The 27,367-nt window shown below is 44.2% G+C and overlaps 1 protein-coding gene across 1 annotated transcript in view; it reads left to right on the top strand.

The window, feature by feature from the left end:
* Positions 1–17,239, top strand: part of LOC148090085 (zinc finger SWIM domain-containing protein 6-like) — an 81,401-nt gene extending 64,162 nt beyond the window's left edge. The window contains exons 11-14 of the mRNA XM_087811917.1: positions 10,463–10,620; positions 11,628–11,791; positions 12,976–13,057; positions 13,145–17,239. Coding sequence (XP_087668043.1) covers positions 10,463–10,620; positions 11,628–11,791; positions 12,976–13,057; positions 13,145–14,010 — 1,270 coding nt within the window. The 3' untranslated portion in view covers positions 14,011–17,239. The remainder of the gene's footprint in view (positions 1–10,462; positions 10,621–11,627; positions 11,792–12,975; positions 13,058–13,144) is intronic.
* Positions 17,240–27,367: the final 10,128 nt, after the last annotated feature.

Genomic DNA, 27,367 nt, shown 5'->3' with positions numbered 1-27,367 from the left:
CAACTAGATAATAGTGATGTGTTGATGAAGCTTCATAAAACAGTGTCATTATCTTCAGAGTCCACTAGATGGTAGTGATGTGTTGATGAAGCTTCATGAACCAGTGTCATTATGTTCAGAGGCTAGCTTCTCTAGGCGTGTGGACAATTGTTGTCACGCTTTTTTGCTGTCGTCGTCGTCGTTGCACACTGACATGTCGTTAGCTACACAAACCAGTAGAGATATTTGATTAGCGTTAGCTTCATTGATTCACTCCTTCACAGTAAACTTTTATTGACCATCCTACTGCTGACACATTTGTCACTCATGTGCTTTGAACTTTGAAAGCAAACTATCTTTGCTATTATGATGATTTCCCTCGAGCGTGTCTTTATGTTGGTCACGGATTAGCTCTTCAGCTCGTGTGCGTTTGTTGTGCGTCACCCTTTGTTGCCCATAAACATTCAGAGACATGTTGTTAACTAACACACACCATTAGGGAGATATTGGACTAGCGTTAGCTACGTCGATTCACACAGTAAACCTTAAATGACCATCCTACTTCTGACACCATTTGTCACAGAAGGTAGTTTTCGTCCAACATCCAGTCAAAGCTAACTCACTGTCTTACACACATGAGGGTTGAGATATGGACTAGCATTAGCTACATTGAGGACCATCCTACTCCCAACACCATTTGTCACAGAAGGTAGTTTTCGGCCAACATCCAGTCAAAGCTAACTCACTATACATTTGTGATATTTGGGCGAGTGTGTCTCTCAACATCAAGTGTGCGTCACAGACTCACACACACCAGGGTTGAGATGTGGACTAGCATGAGCTACATTGATCAGACGGTTAACTTTTAAGGACCATCCTACTCCCAACACCGTTTGACACAGAAAGCAGGTTTCATATTCAACCAGTCAGTGTTGGTCACATGACTGTACATTTGTGTTGATATATCCTGGCGAGTGTGTGTGTGTGTCTGGCCGAGTGTGAGGTCATCTGAAGCCTGCGAAGGCAGCATATGTGGAGCGGCGCCGCGGCGTGGGCGGCACTGAAGCAGAATATTATATATATAAATATAAATATATCTTTGAGTCGCACAGAAGCAGCAGCTCGTGGCGTCTCTCCTGAGATCGACTTCATCGCCGCCGCGTTGTTTAAAGTTAAACTGTTGGCGTGACGTCTGAGAACATACGACCCGTTTGTCGCTTTAAAGGGGGATTTACACGTCAGGCTCGTCTCATTGATGAGGGAAATTCCCATCATGCCTCACTTGGACCACATGACCATAGATGGCTCTGCCTGGAAGATGATTGACAGGAAAGTATGTCATCAGAATAATGAAGGATTTAATTTAACGTTTCAAATGTTACAACCTTGTTTTATTTGAATTGAATTGATTTTTTTTTTTAAAGAATTTAATAAATATTTATTTATAATTTAATTTAATAATTTAAAGGTTGAATTTTTTTTAGTTTAATGATCGATTTAAAAATTTCTAATGTCAACTTTAAAAACATTTTATACATAAAGTTTGATATTAAAATTCCAATAATTCAAAAATATATTTTTAATTCAATGTTCATATTATAGAATAGTAGCTCAGAAAAATATTAATAAATTCAATCATTGAATATTCTGATCAGGTAAAAGTACACATTGAATTTTAATTATTTCTTATTTCATTTTCATGGCACACATTCGATTATGTATAAATGTAGTTGATTAAACACGACATTTTGCCACCGTCAGTTAAAAGGAAAAGGTTTGTTTTGACTCACCAGCGCCTCCGGTGGATGATCGTGTGTACTTCAGGGGAAGCTGATCCAGGAAGAGTCGAGAACGTTAGAGAAGTTCTGGAGCCTCAGAGGGAGAAAAAATATCATCATGTTTAGAGAAGATCACGACCATCATGCATCAGAAGCGTTTCACGCTCCGGTGCCGAGGAGTCGATGACTTTTGAAGGACTTCCTGCTCCGGCGAGCACCGGCCGGTCCCGAGTCTGTGACAGTTGGTCCAGGATTTTCACCAGGAAGTGACAATATTTCAACGAGGCTGACGTGGTTTTCAAACATCCTCGGAGTCTAAGGTCGCGAGGTCGAGGAGCTGGAGGAACCAGAGGATGTTAGAGATACACAGTTTTTACTGACAGATTTAATATATAACTTATTAGACTTTATTTTGTTGTCATTGCACAGAAAAACTATGCAGTGAAACTGGCAACAAAATGTCGTTGCTTGGCAACCGTTAAAAAACACTGCATAGAATGAATGTATATAAAAAATATATAAATATGAATAAGTTAAAAATAGTGCAATCATTTTTATTTACTTGTTTATTTTTTGCATACATTTCTTTTTTTTGCAATTAACATGTAAATATTCAGTGTTAATGTTTGTGCTGCAATTATAGTATAAATAGAATAAATCAATAATGTTTTTAAATATTTCATAGAATGAATGTATATAAAAAGGTATAAATATGAATAAGTAAAAAATGGTGCAATATAGTATAAATAGAATGAATCAATAATGTCTTAAATATTGCATAGAATGAATATATATAAAAAAGTATAAATATGAACAAGTTAAAAATAGTGCAGTATAGTATAAATAGAATAAATAAATAATGTTTTTAAATATTGCATAGAATGAATATATATAAAAAAGTATAAATAAGTTAAAAATAGTGCAATATAGTATAAATGGAATAAATAAATGTTAATGTTGCATAGAATGAATTTATATAAAAAAGTATAAATATGAATAAGTTAAAAATAGTGCAATATACTATAAATAGAAAAAATAAATAATGTTTTAAATATTGAATAGAATGAGTTTATTGAAGGTAAATCTAACATTAGCTTCAGTTGATTCTACATTTGAATCTAAACAAATCAATGCATATGAAGGATCGACTTAAAATGTTACTTGAAGTCAGTAGTAGTGAAGTGAGTAAAAGTACAGGAAAAATACTTTAACACAATAATCAGAGGAAAGACTTGGATGTTTATGATTTATACATTTAATACGTGTATATGTTAACGTAAAGAATCTGATTTATTAAACTAGTGTTGGTTGATCATGAAAGTTTTTTTCTCTGTGATTGAATAAATTAATTGATTATAAGTCAAATTAAACATAATTTACGATATGTTGACTTCATGTACGTGAAATCATTTCTATGGATCTACATTGTATCAAGAATTATAAAATCCTTCAACCACATGTGATCAGAAGATTCCTCTGGATCAATAAAATGATCGTTTCAAGTCGATACATCTCATGAAAACTAAATAAACGATGCTCGTGATCAGTCGTCCATACATTGATTCAAACTATAACGGCTCGTATCGATCGTTTATTAATCCGTATAACTTGCAGTCCAGGACGTCCAGAACCCTCGAGGTCTCGCTCCTGTGCACCGTCACCCCACCGTCCTCACCCCCCCACAGACCTCACCCCCCACCGTCCTCACCCCCCCACAGTCCTCACCCCCCCACAGTCCTCACCCCAGCCCCCCACGTCCTCGCCTCACCCTGCAGTTCCTCGACCTCGTGGTGATGCATATATGTATTTATATGTATTTATTTATACTCGCTTCAGATGCGACTAGAGTTACGGCGCCTCAGATGCTCACGTCGTTCATACGCTGACGCTGCACATTTCTACCTCCGAGCTCGAACCCGGGTCATCGGGTCGTCGTCGTCACGTTCTCCACTTCAACTTATGATCCCGGAATAAAAAGCCTCAGAAACGTTTCTGGAGCTTTTTTTTTCTCCTCAAACTCTCGCGGGCCTCGGACTCTCTGGTGAGACCCGAACAAAGCCAGGAATGTTGATGAGCCTCCGTCTCTGCCGAGCTCTTTGCTGAGCCTCACCCCAGGACTCCCTGGACCGGGTTCGAGCTCTCAGCTCCGGAGACGAAGGACCGTTGCCAGGGTTGAATGTCTGCGAGGGTTCGGACTCTCCGGCGTCGCCTCGGGATCCTGTCGCTTCTGGACGTTGATGAATGAACTTTGACGAGAAGGAAGAAAAGGAGTTTTTTTCGGTTCTGGACGTTCATGTCGTGATACTTTTAAACAAGAACAAAAGTGTTTTATAGTCACTTTTCTTCACCTTGAAAACCCTTCTATAGGTTTTCTTGAAAGGGGGGGTAGGTGTTCCTTTACTTGTTTCCAAGAGGGCCAAGTATGAACAGTGACGGATTAACAATCTTTTTAGTTATTCAGAATTTCAAAATAAAAGCTTAAAATGTAAAACGTCTTTACAGATACAATCAGAATCAGAATCAGAATCAGAAAACCTTTATTAGTCCCGCGAGGGGAAATTCGGTTTAACAGCAGCAAGAGAAATGAAACACCCAGAAATAAAAACGAGAAATAAAATCTAAATGGAATAAAAGATAAATCTGCGCTATATAATATTTACACAATCATATTTACAAAAATAACAAGAAGAAAAGGTGCTGTTAAATATTTATCTTGCTGAGTTCTTATTGTGGAGTCTGATGGCAGCAGGGAGGAAAGACCTGCGGTACCTCTCCCTCACACACCGGGGATGGAGCATCCTATCACTGATGGAGCTCCTCAATGCCCTCAGTGTGTGCTGGAGAGGGTGAGACAAGTTCCTCCTCATGGAGCCCAGCTTGCTCCGCATCCTCCCTCCAGTCACTTCCTCCACAGGATCCAGGGGGCGCCCTAGGACGTAACTGGCCTTCTTAATAAGGCTGTCCAGTTTAGCCCTATCCTTTGCTGTCATGCTGCTCCCCCAGCAGACCACACCGTTGAAGATGGCAGAGGCCACTACTGAGTCATAGAATGACTTCAGGAGTGGCCCCCGGACACCAAACGACCTCAACCTCCGGAGCAGGTAGATTCTACTCCTCCCTTTTTTATAGACAGCAGCAGTGTTATCCACCCAGTCCAAGCGGTTGTTGAGGTGAACACCCAGGAACTTGTAAGTCGTGACAATCTCAATGTCCTGTCCCTGGATGTTCAGTGGTGAGGGGGAGATGGAGGGACACCGCCGGAAATCCACGATCAACTCCTTAGTTTTGCTGGAGTTGATCTGAAGGTGGTTTTCCAGGCACCAGTCAACAAAGTCCTGGACAAGTCCCCGGTACGACCCGTCATCCCCGTCCCTAATGAGGCCGACGATGGCGGAGTCGTCCGAGAACTTCTGCAGGTGACTGGTGGGAGACAGGTGTTGGAAGTCTGCAGTGTACAGTGAAAAGAGGAACGGTGCTAACACTGTTCCCTGGGGGACCCCTACACTGCACAGTACAGTCCTCGAAACACCATCCCGGGTCCTCACGAACTGTGGACGGTTGGTGAGGTAGTCCACAATCCAGTCCGTGAGGTGAGTGTCCGCTCCAGACAGCTCCAGCTTGTCCCTCAGGATGTTTGACCTGATGGTATTGAAAGCACTGCTTAGATCCAGGAAAAGGATCCTCACAGTGCTTCCAGGCAACTCCAGATGAGAAAGTGCTCGGTGGAGAAGGAAGATGATGGCGTCCTCCACGCCGATGTCAGGTTGGTAGGCAAACTGCAACGGATCCATGGAGGAGCGCACCAGAGGACTCAGGTAACTAAGGACCAGCCGCTCCAGAGCCTTCATAAGGTGGGATGTCAAGGCCACAGGTCTGTAGCAGCTGGGATCCTTAGGGTGCTGAGTCTTCGGCACCGGTACCACACAGGACGTCTTCCACAGTAGTGGAACTCTTCCCAGGGTCAAGCTCATGTTGAACAGAAGTCCAACAATTTCACTTAACTGGTCAGAGCACGTCCTGAGTACTTTGCCACCGATGCCGTCTGGTCCAGGGGCCTTTGTTGTCTTGGTTCTCCTAAGCTGATTTCTCACCTGGAGAGGTGTGAGGGACAGGCTGGGGTGGGGGGGCATTGTCCCCTGCGGAGTCAGCGGGGGGGCTGAAACAATACAAGCTCGGGGGAGAGGAGAAGGTAAGTGTAGAGGTGTGAATGGTTGAGCAGGGGGGGGAGCCGACACCTCAAACCTTGAAAAATAACTGTTTAAGTTGTCGGCCCAATTTTTATCCCCCGCTGCTACAGAGAGCCCGGTCTGATGTCCGGATATGGATTTCAAACCTCTCCAGACATCTCTGGTGTTGTTGTTGGCCAGACTCTCTTCCATCCTCCTCCTGTACCTCCCCTTTCCCTCCCTGATCTTTCTTCTCAGCTCCCTCTGGACTGCCATCAGATCCTCTTTGTTTCCTGACCTAAAGACTCTCTTCTTCTCCTTTAGGAGAGCCTTTATATCAGGATTGATCCAGGGTTTGTTGTTGGAGAAGCATCGTACAGTTCTTGTTGGTACAATGCTCTCCACACAGAAGTTTATGTAGTCCGTGACACATGAAGTTAGTCCGTCAATATCCTCCTTGTGGGACTCACTGAAGATGCTCCAGTCCGTGGTCTCAAAGCAGACCTGCAGAGCTTCCTCAGCTTCTTCAGACCACTTCTTGACTGAGCGAGTCACTGCTGGTTGCCTGCTCACAAGTGGCTTGTAAACAGGTAGGAGATGGACCAGACAGTGGTCAGCTCGTCCCAAAGGAGGAAGGGGGGATGATAAATAAGCGTCTTTAGTGTTCGCATAGAAAAGGTCCAGTGTGTTATTGTCTCTGGTGGCACAAGTGACGTACTGCGTGAATTTGGGCAGACAGGAAGAAAGAGATGCGTGATTAAAATCACCGGAGATGATAAAGAGGGCCTGAGGGCTCTGAGTCTGTAACCCGTTCACTACTCCAGTGATGACGTCACATGCTGCCTCCGCGCTCGCCGACGGTGGAATGTACACAAGCACCGCGACAACATGTGAAAACTCCCGTGGCAAGTAGAAGGGTCTCAGACTCAGCGCCAAAAGTTCAATGTCAGGACAGCAGTGTTGAACCTTTAAAGTAACGTGCCTGGGAAGGCACCACTTCTCGTTGACGAACACTGCCAGTCCTCCGCCCTTTCTCTTCCCGCTCATCTCCGTCCGGTCCGCGCGTAATAAGCAGAATCCATCCAGCGCAGCAATCGCGTCCGTGTGGTTCTGGTTCAGCCACGTCTCCGTGAGCATCAGCATGCTGCACCGTCGATATTCCGGGTCGAACCTGGTCGCCGCCGCGAGTTCGTCCATCTTGTTTGGCAGAGATCTCACGTTGCCCATGACGACGGACGGCAGCGCCGGTCGATAAGCTCTCCTCAGCTCCCGGCGTTTAACTCCGGCGCGGCGTCCCCGTCTCCGCTTCATAATATCCCGGGGGATGATGGGTCGCTCCTCCGGCCGCACCGCGGAGAAACGCAGCGCCAGCAGCTGATCCCGACTGTAGACGATGGCCATTACGCGCGCAGGACGCCCGTTGCGCACCAGAAAAAGCGATGAAAAACTTTCCTTTTTCACTGAAAGTTTCCAATTTTTATAGAAAACTGTCCGCGAGTCTTAAAGAGACAGTATGATGAAAAGAAAAGTTTGAAAAGACAGAGGCAAACCTCGGAAAAAAGTAATAAAACCCAAAAAACACTCGGAGCTGCTGTTAAAGTCGCCGTCCTGTCGGCGCCATCTTAAACTACGTTTGATCAGCTTCACAACGACTTGTGTCACATTTTAAAATAGTTTTTTCTACACGTCTGGTCGACTAATTCAGTTTATGATGGACCTCGTATAATCTATTTAAAGGCCAGAAATGGCCCCCGGGCCCCTCAATATGTGTTACCTTTCCTCTGAGAAGGAGGAAGAAAAGAGAGTTTGATTGACATTATGTTAGAAAATATTGATACTGTGAAATATTGTATGTTTTTTTCACAAACAGTATCGCTTTTCCTTTTTTTGCTTTCAATCATAGTTTTATTTAATGGTTAAAAGTTCAATAAAGTGTAAATAAAATAATTCTAATGATTTTGATTTACTTATTTATTTTTTGCGTAAAAATAAATACAATTAACATGTAAATATTCAGTGTTTATGTTTGTGCTGCAATTAAACTTCCGGCCTCTAGATTGCAGCAGTCATTACGTCCTCCGCAGCTAGAGAAAGAATGGTGACTGAGGACGAGAGGATACAGTCAGTCCAGCAGCTTTTAAAGCTGATGTTTGGACATATTTTGGTTTAAAAACAAATGAAAGCAGTTACGACTTCATCAAGAGTCATGTGGTCTGAAAATACTACAACACCAGAGTCAAGTACTCGACAATACTACACATATATACTTGTTACTACACTATCACAACACCAGAGTCAAGTACTCGACAATACTACACATATATACTTGTTACTACACTATCACAACACCAGAGTCAAGTACTCGACAATACTACACATATATACTTGTTACTACACTATCACAACACCAGAGTCAAGTACTGGACTATACTACACATATATACTTGTTACTACACTATCACAACACCAGAGTCAAGTACTGGACAATACTACACATATATACTTGTTACTACACTATCACAACACCAGAGTCAAGTACTGGACAATACTACACATATATACTTGTTACTACACTATCACAACACCAGAGTCAAGTACTGGACAATACTACACATATATACTTGTTACTACACTATCACAACACCAGAGTCAAGTACTGGACAATACTACACATATATACTTGTTACTTCACTATCACAACACCAGAGTCAAGTACTGGACAATACTACACATATATACTTGTTACTACAGTATCACAACACCAGAGTCAAGTACTGGACAATACTACACATATATACTTGTTACTACAGTATCACAACACCAGAGTCAAGTACTGGACAATACTACACATATATACTTGTTACTACAGTATCACAACACCAGAGTCAAGTACTGGACAATACTACACATATATACTTGTTACTACAGTATCACAACACCAGAGTCAAGTACTGGACAATACTACACATATATCCTTGTTACTACACTATCACAACACCAGAGTCAAGTACTGGACAGTACTACACATATATACTACAGTATCTCTCTCTAACCCTCAACATGTGTGTTTTGCCTCCAGAATGCTTCTGTGTTCGACCTCTATCTCTTCAAAGGTCGTCACAGCAGCTTCACTCGTGGACCTCGAGCTCACAGATAGAAACTTTAGCATCACTGTTAGCAGCTGCTTTGATGTGTGTTCAAAAGGGCAGATGTGTGTGTGTGTGTGTCAGTGAGCTCCAGTGTGCGCTGGTGTTGCTCTGGTGTGTGTCGGTGTTTGTTTGATGTGTGTCCAGCCTTACGGGGCTGGGAGGTGAATGCCTTAATTTCCCCGCGGACTCAATTAGCTCCGTGATTGGCCGAGAGAAGGCCAGGTCCAGGCGTCTTCAGAGGAGACCTTTGAAAGGAGGGTGAAGCAGAATGGGAGATGAGTCGGGCCGCGGCGCCGGACCGGTGAGCTCCGTAGGTGATCCAGTAATGAGCAGGAAGTGGAGAGTGTTCAGCAGGTGCCGCCGCACTTCATTAGCGCCGTTGAAGTGAAGGAAGCAGGAATTATTCTCCGGGTTCTCCGTCGTCAAGTGGCAGGTTAGAGTAAAAGTGCAGGATCGACGACTCAAACCCTCCTGTGATCTCAACGCTTTCATTTGTGAAGTCGCTTTCAAAACACTTGTGATGAAGACGTCAGTCGTCGCGTCTTTCTGTCGCTCGCTGGGAACCTTGTGAAGTCGTCTCTGATGATTCGCCTTTTGATGACCCCCCCCCCTTACACCCCCCCCTCACCCTCACCCACTTATATTTCTGTGGAAACGTATATCAGTGGAAATGTAAAAATATTTTCTTTTTTTATTTACACAGAGTTTGATATTCTTATTCCAATAATTCAAAAATGCTATTTTTTAATTCAATATATAAATGTTGGTATAATAGAGTCTCCAGACTAAACCAACAGAGCACAGAGATACTGATCAAACTTTCATCCAATCATGCGACGAGCAGACGATCAATATTTGTGTTTTTTGAACTCGATATTTTAATAAAAGTACAACTTAACTGATACTACACACTCACAGACAACCATGTTTGTCAAGTTGCATCTGATTGGACCACAAGTTAAAATTGATTCAGGTTGAAATAGATTTTTTTTTTCAAATTTTCATACTTCCATGATTTATAAATTAAAGTTCTGCCTGTTTGATCCACCATTTTGATTTTCTACTAACTTTAGACCATGAACAGATTGACCTACTTTTTTTTAGAGAGACAAAAAAAGTTTTCTTTGGTTCTTTGGTCTCCTTTTGTATTAACATTTTATATTGAATTTAAAAGACTAGGAATTAGAAAATATTGAATTATATTATCAAACTCTATGAAAAAAAATATATAAACTGATCATTAAAAGAATGTTGGACTTTTTGAATAAATGATTCAGAAAAAATAAATATAATGTTCCTTCTTTGAATGAAATGATTCAACAAAAAGCATGAAATGCTAATAAAACAGTTAAAAACGCATCAAATCTCACGCTCTGCTTCTCGTCCGCAGGTTGCCGGTGTTGGAGTCGACGGCCTCGTCGGGCGACCTCTCGCGACCTCACCACATCGTGTCCGTGGTTCCAAACCGCTACCCGCGCTGGTTCACCCTGAGTCACATCGAGTCTCAGCAGTGCGAGCTGGCGTCCACCATGTTGACGGCGGCCAAAGGTACGAGGAGACGCTCGTTTTTAAATCCTCGTTATTGTTTCTAGAACTCGTGTCAATCTAGACTCACACGAGAAACTGCTGTTTCATCAGAAATATCATCATTTATATTTTATCTGCGTCCCGTTACTGCGTCAATATTGACGTGAAGGGTCGGACAGGAAACGAGTTGCAAAAGTAAAGTGGGTTTGTTAAATTTATTTTAATTAACAACACTCGTGGTAGTGACTTGATTTTCTGGAACTCCTGTTGTGTTATCAGTTTTATCTTGATCTTTTAAGTTTATACTCTATTGAATATTGATTTGATTGTTTAAGCGCTTTGTGACCCTGGTCTGGAAAAGCGCTATACAAATAAAAATTACTTACTTACTTACTTACTTACTATTTTATGTTTGACTTGTTTATTTAAACCAAACACTCATACAAGACGACATCTCTCTCAACAACCCTCTCAGTAACGGTGACCAGAACAGCTCCCGTAATGCTTTGCCGCCCAGCCGACCAATCGCAGCTGTGGATGACTTATGACAACATAGACGTAGAATACAAACACAGAATTGTATCGACCTATCAGCTGTCACTAAATAGATTTGTGTGTAGAAAGGCATCATGGGAGTTCACTGTTTTGTTGGCACCATAAGGTGTTGTGGTCGTTAGTGTCTCCACTAAGTCCTATGGTTGACTTGCTTTTCAAATAAATCAGGTTCATAAAAGAGCTTTGATGACCTTCACAAACATGTGTGTGTCGTGTCAATAAAGTCGTAAATGGACTTGACAGAATAAAATAAAACACACAAATGTTAGACTTGAATCATGTCTATCAACTGAAGAGCCTCATCATCTCTCTCTGGTTTTTCAAACTAGTTTTACTACCGAAGGTGCTACAGTTAGCTCGATGCTAGCTACCGTGACCCATCGCTAACCTTCCCCCCGAGAGCCAAAACACAGTAACACGTGACCTAACATGTGACCAAACACCTGACCTAACACTTCCTGTCCGTTGTCCAGGCGACAGCCGGCGGCTGGAGACGGTGCTGGAGTCCATCCAGAAGAACATCCACTCGTCGTCGCACATCTTCAAGCTGGCGCAGGACGCGTTCAAGATCGCCACGCTGATGGACAGCCTGCCCGACATCACACTCCTCAAAGTGTCTCTGGAGCTGGGACTGCAGGTACTTGTCGCTGCGTTCGCTCAGCCGTGTTTATGCGCTCGGACGGTTTGTTTGAGCGACGGCGCCGAGTCTGGTCCGCTGTCATGGAAACACAGAGAGTTTTTAAAAAACCTTCTAATCCTCCTTTTATTCCGCCTCTGATTCGGGCCCGTTAAACATTAATGCTGTAAAAACCTTAAGCAACATGTTATGCCTCATCATTTTCCAATAGCAGGCGGTCTTGAGGGAGCGGACCCCGGACCGCCGGCTGCACTGGGACCTGTAAAATGTCTTCATTTTCTCTGGCCTTTAAACAAGCCTGCAGAGCAATCACCGGCAGCCCCCTGAGATCCCGCCAGAACCATTACGGCCTCCACCGCCGTGTGTCCGCACTGCTAATCCGCTCGTCCGCGGCGGCTGAACGGGTTAAAGCTAGACTCGTAGGAGCTTCTTATTCCGGTCTAGTGGGTCTAACATTTGTTTACTCGAGTTAATTCTTCTTCCTTAGAATTTAAGTTTAAATTAATGAGGCAGTTATCGTGACTCGGTTCTGGTACTTTTCTACCGCACAGTTCCAGACACAACGAGGTCTGGTAGGTTCACTGGGTCCACAGAAAAACTGGACCAACATACCGTACTGCAGCGGTTTAATATAAATGTCAGCTGACGTCACTCTCTAAACCAATCAGGGGCCAGCAGTTGGTTGACGGCTCGCTCGGATCCAGAGCCGAGCAGGTACTAAAAATAGGATCTGGTTCAACGTATTGTGCTGCTGGAACTAACACCAACCAGGTAGAGTCCAGTAGGGTTACAGCGGGGCTAAGGTGAGCCGGTGGAAAAGGGGCCATTAGAGAGACTAGTGCTGCTGCTAAAGTTGTTAATCCTGGTCAGAAGTCTGAGTGACTCATGGGTGGAAACAGGAAGTCGCCACCACTGCAAGCAGGAGTACAATATGTTGGTCCAGACCTTTGTGTGTCTGGTAGTCATGCCATTGCCTCTGAGTCCTCCATTGTTGTGGTCCGTCTTTGTGTTCTGTACCCACCGCGAGAAGGTAGCAGGGCCATCGGAAACACAACTAAGTAGAAAGAAGTCGACTAGGGTTGGAACTGTGTAGCAGGAAAAACCCATAACTAGCATTAAAGCTACTTGAAAACATTCACTTCCTGTTTGTGTCGCAGCTCCTTGAACCGTCTTTTGTCTCTCAGGTGATGAGAATAACTCTGTCCACGCTGAACTGGAGGAGGCGGGAGATGGTGCGCTGGCTGGTCACGTGCGCCACCGAAGTCGGTAAGTGCCGCGTCATGGCAGGAACCCTCGCTCGTCCTCCTGGGGGGCCGTGGTCGTCATCATCGAGACTCGCTTGTGTGTCCGCAGGAGTCTACGCCCTGGACAGCATCATGCAGAGCTGGTTCACCCTCTTCACGCCCACGGAAGCCACCAGCATCGTGGCCACCACCGTCATGTCCAACAGCACCATCGTCCGCCTGCACCTGGACTGCCACCAGCAGGAGAACCTGGCGTCGTCGGCCCGCACCCTCGCCCTGCAGTGCGCCATGAAGGACCCCCAGAACTGCGCCCTCTCCGCCCTCACCCTCTGTGAAAAGGACCACATTGCCTTCGAGACAGCTTACCAGATTGTGCTGGACGCAGCAGCTACAGGGATGAGCTACACGCAGCTGTTCACCATCGCCCGCTACATGGAGCACCGCGGCTACCCCATGAGAGCCTACAAGCTGGCCACGCTAGCCATGGCTCACCTGAACCTCAGTTACAACCAGGACACGCACCCGGCCATCAACGACGTGCTGTGGGCCTGCGCGCTCAGCCACTCGCTGGGCAAGAACGAGCTCGCGGCCGTCATCCCCCTGGTGGTGAAGAGCGTGAAGTGCGCCACGGTGCTGTCGGACATTTTGCGCCGGTGCACGCTCACCACGCCGGGCATGGTGTCGGCGCTGCACAGCCGCAGGAACTCGGGGAAGCTGATGTCGCTGGACAAGGCGCCGCTCAGGCAGCTGCTGGACGCAACCATCGGGGCCTACATCAACACCACGCACTCGCGGCTCACGCACATCAGCCCGCGACACTACAGCGAGTTCATCGAGTTCCTGGGCAAGGCCCGGGAGACGTTCATGATGGCTCACGACGGACACATTCAGTTCACGCAGTTCATAGACAACCTGAAACAGATCTACAAGGGCAAAAAGAAACTAATGATGCTGGTGAGGGAGCGCTTCGGCTGAAGTTTGGGGGGGCGGGTGGGGGGGGGGGACGCCCTGGAAAGCCACGCTCCCTACTCTAGTGCTTTTTCTATTAACTTGAGTCTGCCTTTTGAACTTCTTTTGGACTAATAGACAAGCGAAAAGAGGGACTTGTAGAATGAAGCGAAAAAGAGAAAAGAAAAAACCCACAGAGCCACATGCGGTATTATTGTTCTTGCTGTTGTTATTGTTATAAACATTATTACTATTATGATTAATATTATTACTACTATGTGTACAGAAGTGTTTTTATTTTTCAGAAGAGAGGAAATTTGTCACGTTGTGAATGTTTGTGTATTTCTCTACATGTGCGTGAAAGGTAAATGAAAAAGTGAAATGGCTTTTTTTTATATATATATTTTGTTTTTATTATGATTCTTATGATTTGTCATTTTTGCCCCTTTTTTTTTTTTTTACACTGAGTTGTTTGTCGTGGCTGAAGCCGGCCGGGCTTCGAACCCCAGACCTTCCATTCAGAACCAGGAAGTGGCTCGTGAAGCAAAGAGGAAAAAGTTTTCGTGTTTATCTCGTTTATTTTAAATCCATTTTAACTGAATGAAAGTATTGACTCGTTTATGTGCTGCATTCAAGGTCACGTGTCTTCAGAAGATAAATATTCTTATCAAGTATTATTGGATCTTTAATGATGATTTTGAACCAGAAAATATTAACACATTATTAAAAGTATGTGGAAGAAGAACTTAAATCTCGCTCCGACTCAGTGGGCGGAGCTTATTATAAAAAAAGAAACAAAGCGTCCCATTGGTTCATTTTCTAACTTGTGGTCCAATCAGATGCAACTTTACAAACATGGTTTTCTGTGAATGTGTAGTATCAGTTAAGTTGTACTTTTATCAAGCTCAAAAGACACAAATATTGATCATCTGCTTGTCTGGTGATTGGATGAAAGTTTGATCAGTATCTCTGTGCTCTGTTGGTTTAGTCTGGAGACTTTATTATAGCAACATTTATATTGAATTTAAAGACTACAAAGTAGGAAATATTGAATTTAGAATATTTATTATTGAATAATTGGACTTAAAATATCAACATCTGTTTTTTAAAAATGCAGACATTATTGAATTAAATTATTTAAAATTGTTTAAATGATTAAAAAAAGATATATTTGACAGTAAAGTGAAAAATTGCACTAAAAGAATAATCAATAATGAACATTGATAATGTGTAGTTTGGATCCTAAAGAAGTCTTTGCAGCTTCCAGTGAAACTTGAAAATCCAAGATTGTTTTCTGTGGCATTGAACGCAGCATTTGTGGTTTGGGTTCTCGGTTCCGCTCGTTATTTGCTTCACGGGTCGACGGTGAACGACTTCTGGTTCTGAATGGAATCCGGGTCTCGACGCTCGGACACGTGGATCCATGGAAAGAAGGACAACAAAAGCAGCATCAAAGAGAAACTTAAAAAAAAAAAAAGGCTTTAAACCCTCACAGAGCTCCTCCCCTCCAGGTCCAGGTCCAGGTCCAGGCCTCGGGTCAGCACTGACGGACAACACTAGCAGATCTCCACGCAGCACTTGAGCAAAAGCATCAGCTCTCTCTGGGTCCAACAGGAAGTCGCTGAGCGCCGCTCCCTGAGTCCAAACATTGTTATCACGACCCTTAAAAACCCCCCCAGACCCCCCCAGAGGGAGACCACTACCTCATGTGTCCAAACATGACGTGACGGCCGGCAGTATTAACGGCACATTCGGACGGTACTTCCATCTCTGCGGCGTCATCACCCCTCGACCAGGCCAGTGTCGCGTCCCTCTGTGCATGTGAAACTTTTCTACTGTCATACGTGTGGAACCTTCAGTACTCGTCAAGCAGAACGTTCTCAGGGATTTCTCTCCACAAGAAACAAAAACAAAAAACAAGGCGGAACAAAAAAACGAACCAACGACGGGAAGAAAAGACAAGATCGAGGACACGACATTTATTGTACTCTGTATATATGCCATAGTATATGTCTGAATATGGAGGATCTGAAAGTATATGTTAACTAATTTATACAGAGTATTCTATGTAATGTGAAATACTTGAAGCCGCTGTAGTCCGCTCTCTCTCTTTCTCTTTCTCTCTCTTTCTCTCTCTCTCTCTCGCTTTATTTTGTTTCTTTCTTCACATTGGAAACATATCAGACGATTCTTTGTTCGTTCGGACGTCGAGACGCTGAAGACGAACGTCGGTGTCACGAGAACATTTAACATTTCACTGCTTTATGTCGTTGAAATGTTGCTTTTTTTTCAATTGAATTCAATAATTCAACGAAATTATTTGTTTATTAAAAGGATGAAATTTGTTTTGGCGTTTTCTAAATAATTCAATTGAAAATATATATATATATTTTCCAAAATTAACCGAGTTTGTAGACACATTTGACGTTTAATTTCGATCATTCTTTGTTTTTAAATTCAATATAAAAGTGTAAAATATAGAACCGAGATACTTGATCATGTGCTTCTACGTCGTCATGACGTCGGTATTTTATATTGAATTTCAAATGCTTTGAGTTTAAAAATATTGACTTTATTCAATGTATTTTGGAATTATTGGAATAAGAATATCAAACTCTATGTGTAAACAAAACAAAAAAAAATCAACCTTTAACTATAGAACGTATAAAGTTATTTAAAAAAAAACATTTCAAACTCGTGACACCGACGCACGACCTCTCGCTCCAGCGTCCGACCTTTGCCTTGTTTAACATATTAAAGGTATGTTTTGATTCTTGTGTTGGTGAAGATTGAAAGCAGCCTTTCTCCTCTTGCCTTGTCTTAACGCTTTAACGTAACCAAACAGGAGATCTAACAACCAAACGCGTCACGAGAGGTGAGACGACCACCGTCGGTCCAGCTTTAGTGTCCTTGATTAGTAAGTGAATGGCTGCGTAACTCATGCTTTAACCACGAGCGACTCCTCACGTGTGTTTGGTGGAAAATATGTTGTCCAGTGTCTCATGTTCAGATACAATTTCCTCTTTTAACTGTTTTTTTTTATCCTTTTTTTTTCCGTTCGTGTAGGAAGATTCCCGCCCTTTTTATTTATTACAATGACCCATGTACACATGCTTATGAAATTAAGATTTGATACACGATATCAATTTATTTATGTAACTAAATCACTGTTTTATAATCTTGTTAATGAGTCGACAATTGATTTTTCTTTTTCTTTTCTTTTTGTTTTAATAAAAGTTAGTTTTTTTGAAATGTTCATGTTGGTCCATGTTGTTTTTCTTTTTTGGGGAACGAGTGAATTCGGGGTTCCCTCGGAGATGACGCGAGGAGCTTGGTCGTTCCGGGAGAGACTCGGAGGTAGAACCGCTGGTCCTCCTCGTTGAGGTGTTTTTAGGGGGGAGTCCTCGGTGCAGAGCCGGGACACGTTGAAGAAACTATGTCTTGGAATGTGTAGTTATTCCCCCCCGTTTGCCACTCATTGGTATGAGCCTGTATGGAAGTGACAAACTCCAGCTTCTCCTGAAATAGTTTGTGATGGGATTAGGAACCGGAGAAGGTAATGTTGGTGAAGAAGTTGAGAGACAATGAGGGACAAAGAGGTCCAGGTGGTGACCAGGAGTAAAGGCTGACGAGGACGTCTTCTGCAGAGGCTCAGCACCAAGAGGTGTTGGGCAGAGACTAGACGGGCATTGGATGAGGAGACCCTGCCATGCGCTGATTGAGTAGTTAAGAAGCACCTTGTGGTCTCTGAAGATGGCTGAGGAAGAGAACGGAGGCGAGGCAGTGGTGCAAGGGCAGCAGGGATGCTGGACGACCTGGTAGGTTGTGGGTTAGGGTGGTAAGCATGGCAGGTTATGGCAAAGCTTGACTCAACTTCCTTCTCAGGGTAACATGCTAACTTCTGACCCCCGAAACCTTCAATAGTACCTGGGAACAGACCTGCAAGCTCTTGTGGGATCATCAGTGCGTCCCAACGACAGACTATCTCAGGGTCGGTAGAGACGGCGGCATTACAAGTTGCTGAGGAAACTGGCAGAGTTGGTGGAGAAGAAAAGGAAAGAGCGAAGCAATGGGATCCAGCCCGGTATACAACGGTGGACCCTGTTCCCAAGGGAGGGAGTAGCAGTCCGTCAGTGAAGGTTCTCATTCATCCAGGTCATAGTTATCCAAGTGGTTCAAAGACAAGTCAAAGTCTTCCCAGAACTCAGTCCAGTTGATTCGCCTTCGAACCACTTGGGTGTCAGTAGCAGTCCAGCACCTCTCTGTGGCCAGTGAAGAACGGAGGTAGACTTGGATTTGAGGAGTGACAAAGGCAGGGAAGTCTGCAGTGCTGACCGTGCCATGGGAGGAGGGGATGGATGGAGCATATAAAAGGTAGAAGGAACAATACAATGAGCTACTTGCAGAATGTAGGGGAGAACGGTTGGAGCACAGGACTCTTCCCTGAGGAGGTGGGCACTAGGGGCTTTATGGGAGGCTCATCGACTCGCCTTCTAAGAGGTCCAGGGCTGAGGAACAAGGAGCTACACAAAGCCAGCAAGAAGATGGCTGTGGCAGCCGTGCGGGGCTCGGGGAGCTGAGGGGGGTCACTGGGAGCAGTGGTCACGAGCTAATGGCTCCGAAGCTAACCTGAGGTGCAGCAGGTCTAGGAGCAAACAGGCAAGAACATCTACCTGTGACCTTTCGTAGAGCCTGGAACTACAGATAACCCTGGGGATGCTCGTTTATGTGTTTTATGATCTATATTGTATATATAATCTTTGGTGAAACCATCTCTTCAGTCAGATTTCTTTCTTCTTCACTTTTTGAGAATGTTTATTTTTTTTTTTTTTTAATTTTCTCGTTAATTTAAAGATGTCTTGGGGAGATGGAGCCAAGAATCTCAGACACAGGTGGAGGTTCCACTGCACAGGTTCTATATCAGTGAGAACATGTTGACAGACGACAACATCCACATTATAGTCATCGATGGAATGATGAGGGATCGTTCGAGGACAGTGATGATCAAAGAACATCCTCATGTCTCTGGAATAACAACCACAAGAGGAGGCTGTAGGAAGATCCTTGAATGAATCTGCAGTTTCCTGTCGTACTCCTGCCCCCGACGTCGTCACCGTCGCTCGACCCAATCGGAGGCCGTGACGTGCCGAGGGTGTCAGATGGTCCAGATCTCCATCAGGCTGTCAGGAACATGCAGAGCAGGGATCGTCTGGTCTTCACACTGTCACCCGCAGGAACGCGAGACGTATCAATTGATATTCCCGAGGTCCTGGTGGAGCCGCGGCGACTTGTTTACACTGACAGCGGCGCCACAGGACGACTAAATCATCGCATGTCCTCTGTCAGGTGTGTGTGGACGCCTTGTTTGCATGTGTGTCGCGGGGGCCTTGGGGGAGCGCGCGGGAACAGGTGGTACCTCCAGACTACAGGAGCTCCTGACAGCAGCGAGGGTCCCCAGACTCCCAGCCCCTCATTAAACATTGACACAAAAACACTGCGACTGTCTGTGTGTGAACAGTAATGAAGCGCACACCGCTACACAGGTATACACACACACACACACTCAGGCTCTGGCTCAGCACGGGGGGCCCTCCGTCCGCCGGTGTGCGGCTACGCATCTGTGCGAGCTCATTAACGAGCACGTTTGTCCGCGGAGGTGTCGAGACATTTGTCAGGTTTAGCGGCAAACACAGGCGTCTGGAGTCAGAGGCCACAGAACGACCGTCCGTCCGTGATGTGATGGACGCCTGCCTGCGAGACCAGAGTGTGTGTCGGAGCTTCACCTGTTCGAGTGTGTGTGTGTGTGTGTGTGTGTGTGACCTGCACTCCAGTCCCTGCTCCAGTTGGTAATGACGTCCCCTGGGTGCCGACTGGTACAGCAGCCTCCTCCGGCCTGTCTCACTGTATCCTTCTAATGACATCATGATCACACGCTGCTCCCTTTCATGTCAAAAGCCCTCGTCCTCCTCCCCCCCGCCTCCCCCTCGCCTCCCCCCTCGCCTCCCCCTCGCCGCCCCCCCCACACATCAAGGCCCTGACATTCACTCGCACAAATGTCAATCTATTATATCGGAAACTTTCGGCAACAGAAAAGCAGCTTTCAAGTGGATTCTCGGAGAAACTCTCACAGCGAGTGTGTTCGTGCGGCTGAACATAAGTCCTGCTGAATGTCAGAGACCAAGAAGGATCCGTTCGTTCTCTCAAAACAGACTTTTTTTTCAGATTGTCCTCGAATGCAACACAATCCTTAACGCGTTAAGAGTCAACAGTTAATCGTGTGTGTGTGAGCCGAGAGCCCGTAGAGAAAACACGTTTAAATCAGCGAAGGATTGAATTTACCTTTGAATTTTTGTATTGAAATGTATTTTTTTTAAGCATTCAATTGAATTTACATCCAATCATGATCTTCGATCCAGTAGTTCTGTGCTCTGTTGGTTCTGTCTGGTGACTCTATTATACCAACAGTAATACATTGAATTTAAAGCACTATGAATTAAAAACATATTGAATTTAGAAAATGTGTTTAATTAATTATTGCATTTAGAATATCAAATCTATGAGTTAATACTTTTTTTTAACTCATTTATAAAAATAAAAAACAACAACAACTTCTAATGAAAGACATAAATATGTCTTTCATTAGAAGTTGTTTAATTTTTCTTTAATTATTAAATGCCAAAAAAAAAAAATTCAATATATAGATTGTTTTTAAACATTTAAAATATTTAACTCAATATTTCGATGTCACTTCCATCGATCAGTTTACCGTTAAAACGTCCGACTTGAGCTCGACGTTCACAGCGTCATGTGAGGTCAAAGGTCATCCTCGTATCCATTCACAGATGAATCGATGATGTTGACCCGAATCAAAAATTATTGTCACCTCCGTGCCGACAGGGAGCGCTAACCACTAGCTAGCTAACCTGCTAGTGGTTAGCTAGCTGGCAGAGAATATTCATTCATTTTCTAAGCCACTAAATCCCTTGTGGGGTTCGTGGGGGGGGCTGGGGTCTATCTCACACCATTCACACACACTCATACCTAAGTTCTTAATCAACCTCTGTATGTTTTTGGACTGTGGGAGGAAACCGGAGTGCCCGGAGTAAACCCACACAACACAGAGAGAACATACTAACTACACACAGAAAGGTCATGAGTCGACTCCCGTATAGAAACCAATGACTCGTCAAAATAAAGAGATACAGAATCAACACAAAGGGAGTCATGTCTCTGTTTTCTTTCTTTCATTAATAAGATTTAATGTAAATATAATTACACATGTTTCTCCATCTTTGTATGAAACTATCAAACACAGATCACTTTGTTTACGGCGACAAAATGCCTGAGTCGTCTTTTATCTTCTCAGATTTATACACATGGAAGAATAAACACATGGAAAAATCGCAAGATGGGTTGAAAGTTGGATCCAGTAGATCTTTGCTCTGTTGGTTTAGTCTGACGTTATTATAGCAACGTTGAATTGAAAAGACTATGAATTGAAAATATTGAATTTAGACTTTTTATTTTTGAATAATTGGAATTAAAATATCAAACTCTATGTGTTAAAAAAATGCTCTTGACTCTTCGACTCCTCGCGGTGAAAATGTGCGAGTGAACGTTCCGGACGTCGACACGTTTCCCGGAGACTCTGCCGGATCCGATTGGTATTCCGAGCCCGGCTGGCGCTCAACCGTCCGGGGCCTCTTGTGCTCGCGCCGAGCTTGATATCATTAGAGCGCCGTGAAGAGGATCATAGCATGTGTTCGCCCGCAGCATCCGCTCGGCAGCTACAGGGACGTCTTCCTGCAGAAGGCCGTCGGAGTTTGATCCGACCCCCCCGCCCACCACCGACCCCCCCACCGGCCCCCAGGCATCTGATTAAATGCTAATTAAAGCCGTTAGCGGCGCTATCACCGCCGCTAACTCCTCTCCCTCTCCCTCTGTCACGGAGATTAATGCCCCTCGTTCATCATCCCAACCTCGGCCCCCGAGTACCTGCAGACCCCTGATCAAGTCATCGCCCCCCTAAACCCCCCCCCCCCCTCCGGGCTGAAGACGGACGAGGGGGGTTTAAATTTTAATTTGAAAATTGCCCTCAATTACTTGTGCGCGACCACTTGCCGGAGCCGGAGTGGGGGGGCCGGGGGTCGCGGCGGCGGGGTCAGCGTCCGCGATGAGCGATAAGGGGACATTAATAAGAAAGAGGTTCATTGAAGACGAGGAGCGGCGCCTCATTATTTAACTCCCCCAGCTTTATTTAAAGGACTTTATTTAAGGAGAGTTAATGTGTCCTGGAGGACGGACGGTTACGGCGCCTGACGGCGAGAGAAAGTTGTGCTCGTAACTTAGACGCTGAGCACACACTGTAGCTTTTTTTCTTCTTCTTCTTTTTCTACCTCTTCCTCACTCGTTTCCAGGCAGAAGCACAACGAGCCTCGGAGGAGCATAAAATGTTAGTGGAAAGTTACACACATCATTTAATTTTATTCCTTCTCCATTCCTGGCCCACAAATGTTTGATGGCTTCCAATATGTGTGATCATTACAAGCTATCGGCCCAGGATTTTCTTTTACGGTTATGATTTCACCAAATCACAAACAAACAGGATGTTGACATGACTCGGGGAAGGGGTTCGGCCCCGTGTGCGACCCCGGGGCCACATCGCGTTCTTAACGGTCCCGGAGCCGGAACGAGAGTCGATGGCGTGAATATACACGTTATTTTTATCTGCCTTTTAAACTGTGGCTGACCTCGACAGCTTCACACCTTTTTAATACGTTTCCTTCATTTTCTTTTCCCTCGTGTTCAACTTTCATCTCGTAAGAACCTAAACTACCTTTTAAAATCTTATTGAATTCTATTCATGGAAGATTAAATATACATCAAAATTACTTTCTAAAAAGTGAATCACCGAAAAACTCTATCTTTATTTTCCTACGATATTTTTTCAATGTAATGTATTTTGTCATGGAGGCGTGAAATATTTATGTATTTCTTACTTTATAACCGGCAGCATGTGCTAGCTGTTAGCACTGTTGAGCTAACAGAAAGGATGAGCTAGCTTTTAGCACTGTTGTGCTAACTGGCAGCATGTGCTAGCTGTTAGCACTGTTGAGCTAACAGGCCAGATATGCTAGCTTTAAGCACATTTTAGGTAACAGGTAGGTTGTATTAGCTGTTAGCACTGTTGAGCCAACAGGCAGATTGCAATAGCTGTTATCACTGTAAGGCTAACAAACATGACGTGCTAACTTCTAGCACTGTTGAGGTAACACACAGGATGTGCTAGCTGTTAGCACTGTTGAGCTAACAGGCAGGATGCGCTAGGTGTTAGCACTTTTGAGCTAACAGGCGGATGTGCTAGCTGTTTGCACTGTTGAGCTAACAGGCAGGATGCGCTAGCTGTTAGCACTGTTGAGCTAACAGGCAGGATGCGCTAGCTGTTAGCACTGTTGAGCTAACAGGCTGGATGTGCTAGCTGTTAGCACTGTTGAGCTAACAGGCAGGATGCGCTAGCTGTTAGCACTGTTGAGATAACAGGCCGGATGTGCTAGCTGTTTGCACTGTTGAGCTAAAAGGCTGGATGTGCTAGCTGTTTGCACTGTTGAGCTAACAGGCAGGATGTGCTAGCTGTTTGCACTGTTGAGCTAACAGGCAGGATGCGCTAGCTGTTAGCACTGTTGAGCTAACAGGCCGGATGTGCTAGCTTTTACCACTGTTTAGCTAGAAGGCAGGATGTGCTATCTGTTTGCACTGTTGAGCTAACAGGCAGGATGTGCTAGCTGTTTGCACTGTTGAGCTAACAGGCAAGATGTGCTAGCTGTTAGCACTGTTGAGCTAACAGGCCGGATGTGCTAGCTGTTTGCACTGTTGAGCTAACAGGCAGGATGCGCTAGCTGTAAGCACTGTTGAGCTAACAGGCCTGATGTGCTAGCTGTTAACACTGTTGAGCTAACAGGCAGGATGGGCTAGCTGTTTGCACTGTTGAGCTAACAGGCAGCAATGCGCTAGCTGTTATCACAGCAAGGCTAACAAACATGATGTGCTAGCTTCTAGCACTGTTGAGCTAACAGGCAGGATGCGCTAGCTGTTAGCACTGTGGAGCTAAGAGGCTGGATGTGCTAGCTTTTAGCACATTTTAGGTAGCAGGTAGATTGTTTTAGCTGTTAGTACCGTTGAGCTAATAGGCGGCATATGCTAGTTGTTAGCTTAGACTCTTGTTTGCCACATCATTATTTAAAAACCATCTGCCATCGTACGCGCGACACAAGCGCTTCTAGTCGTCACATCTTCAGATTATTTGTCAATATGTTTGGCTGGTGTCGTCCATCACGAGCCAAACATATTGTCACGTTCACCGTCTTTGTCCTTCGTCTGCTTGGCTCCGACATCGCGCCGTATTTACCGCCGCGGCCTCTGCCAGAGCGCCAGCGCCGGATCATGATTCCAGGTAATGTGACATTTAATGGCGAGCCCATGTGCAGCGAGGCGGCGCCGGCGAGAGAGAAAACACAACCTCCATCACGCCGACGGCCTCCCGTGAAAGAAACGAAACGTCGCGAACGTTCCTTCGGCGTCTGATTAAAAGTCTAAATGAGCAACAGCATGACGTCTCTCGCTCTCTCTCCCTCCGTTCGTCTCCGGCAGCATCAGTCCGGCGCTCGGGAACAAAGGAAGAGGGAGGAAAGAAAGAGGGATGGAGCGACAGGAAGAGCAGAGAATGAGAGCATATATCAAGGCCGCTCCGGCTGACATTTGTGGAGCCTTCGATGAATATCAATACGAAGCCACGCAGCGAAGTCCTCGCGCCGCCGCCGCCGCTCCCTCGCTCGCGCTCATGCTCGCCAGGATCTGTTCCAGTCGATGTAATGGCCGATCGTCTCTTCCTCGCTGCTGAGCGAACGACACACCGAGTGCGACCGACAAAGCGTGGATCGAGAGCTTCCTGGACCGTCGTTCTGTTTTCACGCCGCTGCTCCAGAAATGGCGTCAAAGGGATGCAAATCTTCTTCCTCCCCCCGCGCCTGCGAACATGGATCGCCTCGGGCCGAGTCCCGGGCCTTTCCATATGCAGAACCGGTGACAGGAGTTATGCGGCGTTCATGAAACAATCGCTTCCTAACAAGCGTCCGTCTCACCGGGCGAGAGACGCCGCCTCCCTCTCTTTCTGTCATACTTCATATGTGTTGACAAACACAGTTCAGGAGGAAACATGTCTTTAAAAGTATCTTCTCCGGTTCCTTTGAGCAAAAACTGTGTCTCTATGGCATGAAGTAGAATATGATACTTTTTAAACTATAACACTATATTTAAATACAACAATGTTTGGAGGATGACGTGGAAAGAAGAGGTAGAAAGATGAAAATATGAGAAGAAAAGATGGAAATATAAGATAGAAAGATGGAAAGATGAGATAAAAGAGGAGATAGAAGAATCAAAGGATGAGATGGAAAGATGAAATAGAAAGATGGAAGGATGAGATGGAAATATAAGATGGAAAGAAAGAATAGAAAGATGGAAAGATAAAATGGAATAGAAAGATGAAATAGAAAGATGGAAAGATGAAATAGAAAGATAGAAAGATGAAATAGAAAGATAGAAAGATGAAATAGAAAGATGAAAAGATGACATGGAAAGATGTAAAGATGAAATAGAAAGATGAAAAGATGACATGGAAAGATGAAATAGAAAGATAGAAAGATGAAATAGAAACATAGAAAGATAGAAAGATGAAATGGAAAGATAGAAAGATGAAATAGAAAGATAGAAAGATGAGATGGAAAGGTAAGATGGAAAGATAAGATGGAAAGATGAAATAGAAAGATAGAAAGATTACATGGAAAGATGAAATAGAAAGATAGAAAGATGGAAAGATGAAATGGAAAGATAAGATGGAAAGATGAAATAGAAAGATAAAAAGATTAAATAGAAAGATAGAAAGATGAAATATAAAGATGAAAAGATGAAAAAAAAAAAAAGTTTCAGTTTATCTCTCGAGCAGGGGTTAGTGACAGGTTAGCATAACCACTAGTTTACTATTCAAGTTAGCTTCTCAGGTAAGCATAACTGCTAGCATACAGTAAAGGATAGCATAACTGCTAGCATACAGTAACGGTTAGCTTCTCAGGTAAGCATAACTGATAGCATACAGTAAAGATAGCATAACTGCTAGCATACAGTAAAGGCTAGCTTCTCAGGTAAGCATAACTGATAGCATACAGTAAAGGATAGCATAACTGCTAGCATACAGTAAAGGCTAGCTTCTCAGGATAGCATAACTGCTAGCATACAGTAAAGGATAGCATAACTGATAGCATACAGTAAAGGATAGCATAACTGCTAGCATACAGTAAAGGCTAGCTTCTCAGGATAGCATAACTGATAGCATACAGTAAAGGATAGCATAACTGCTAGCATACAGTAAAGGCTAGCTTCTCAGGTAAGCATAACTGATAGCATACAGTAAAGGATAGCATAACTGCTAGCATACAGTAAAGGCTAGCTTCTCAGGATAGCATAACTGCTAGCATACAGTAAAGGTTAGCTTCTCAGGTAAGCATAACTAATAGCATACAGTAAAGGATAGCATAACTGCTAGCATACAGTAAAGGTTAGCTTCTCAGGTTTGCTTAACTGATAGCATACAGTAAAGGATAGCATAACTGCTAGCATACAGTAAAGGCTAGCTTCTCAGGATAGCATAACTGCTAGCATGCAGTAAAGGCTAGCTTCTCAGGTAAGCATAACTGATAGCATACAGTAAAGGATAGCATAACTGCTAGCATACAGTAAAGGCTAGCTTCTCAGGATAGCATAACTGCTAGCATACAGTAAAGGTTAGCTTCTCAGGTAAGCATAACTGATAGCATACAGTAAAGGATAGCATAACTGCTAGCATACAGTAAAGGTTAGCTTCTCAGGATAGCATAACTGCTAGCATACAGTAAAGGTTAGCTTCTCAGGTAAGCATAACTGATAGCATACAGTAAAGGATAGCATAACTGCTAGCATACAGTAAAGGTTAGCTTCTCAGGATAGCATAACTGCTAGCATACAGTGAAGGTTAGCTTCTCAGTTTAGCATAACTTCTAACATACAGTAAAGGTTATCTTCTCATGTTAGCATAACTGCTAGCATACAGTAAATGTTACCACGATCTTGCTTCATTCGTACCTTCATCACTTCTAAGTCTAATATTGATTCTGTTTCCACTGTGTTTGTGACCTTCATGTCTCGACCTTCAATCAAGATTTCTTCTCTGAAGCTCACACTTGACGAATTGTTCCTGATGTTTTCTCAACGTCTGCGCAGAATGTTGCTGACCTGGTGACCTCTGACCCTCATCGTCCTGCAGATATGACGTTACTTCCTGCTCACGTCTGCA

The sequence above is a fragment of the Callionymus lyra genome, chromosome 1 (genome assembly GCF_982586985.1).
Source record: "Callionymus lyra chromosome 1, fCalLyr1.hap1.1, whole genome shotgun sequence".
NCBI lineage: Eukaryota > Metazoa > Chordata > Actinopteri > Syngnathiformes > Callionymidae > Callionymus > Callionymus lyra.
This window is presented reverse-complemented; position numbering and strand designations above follow the sequence as displayed.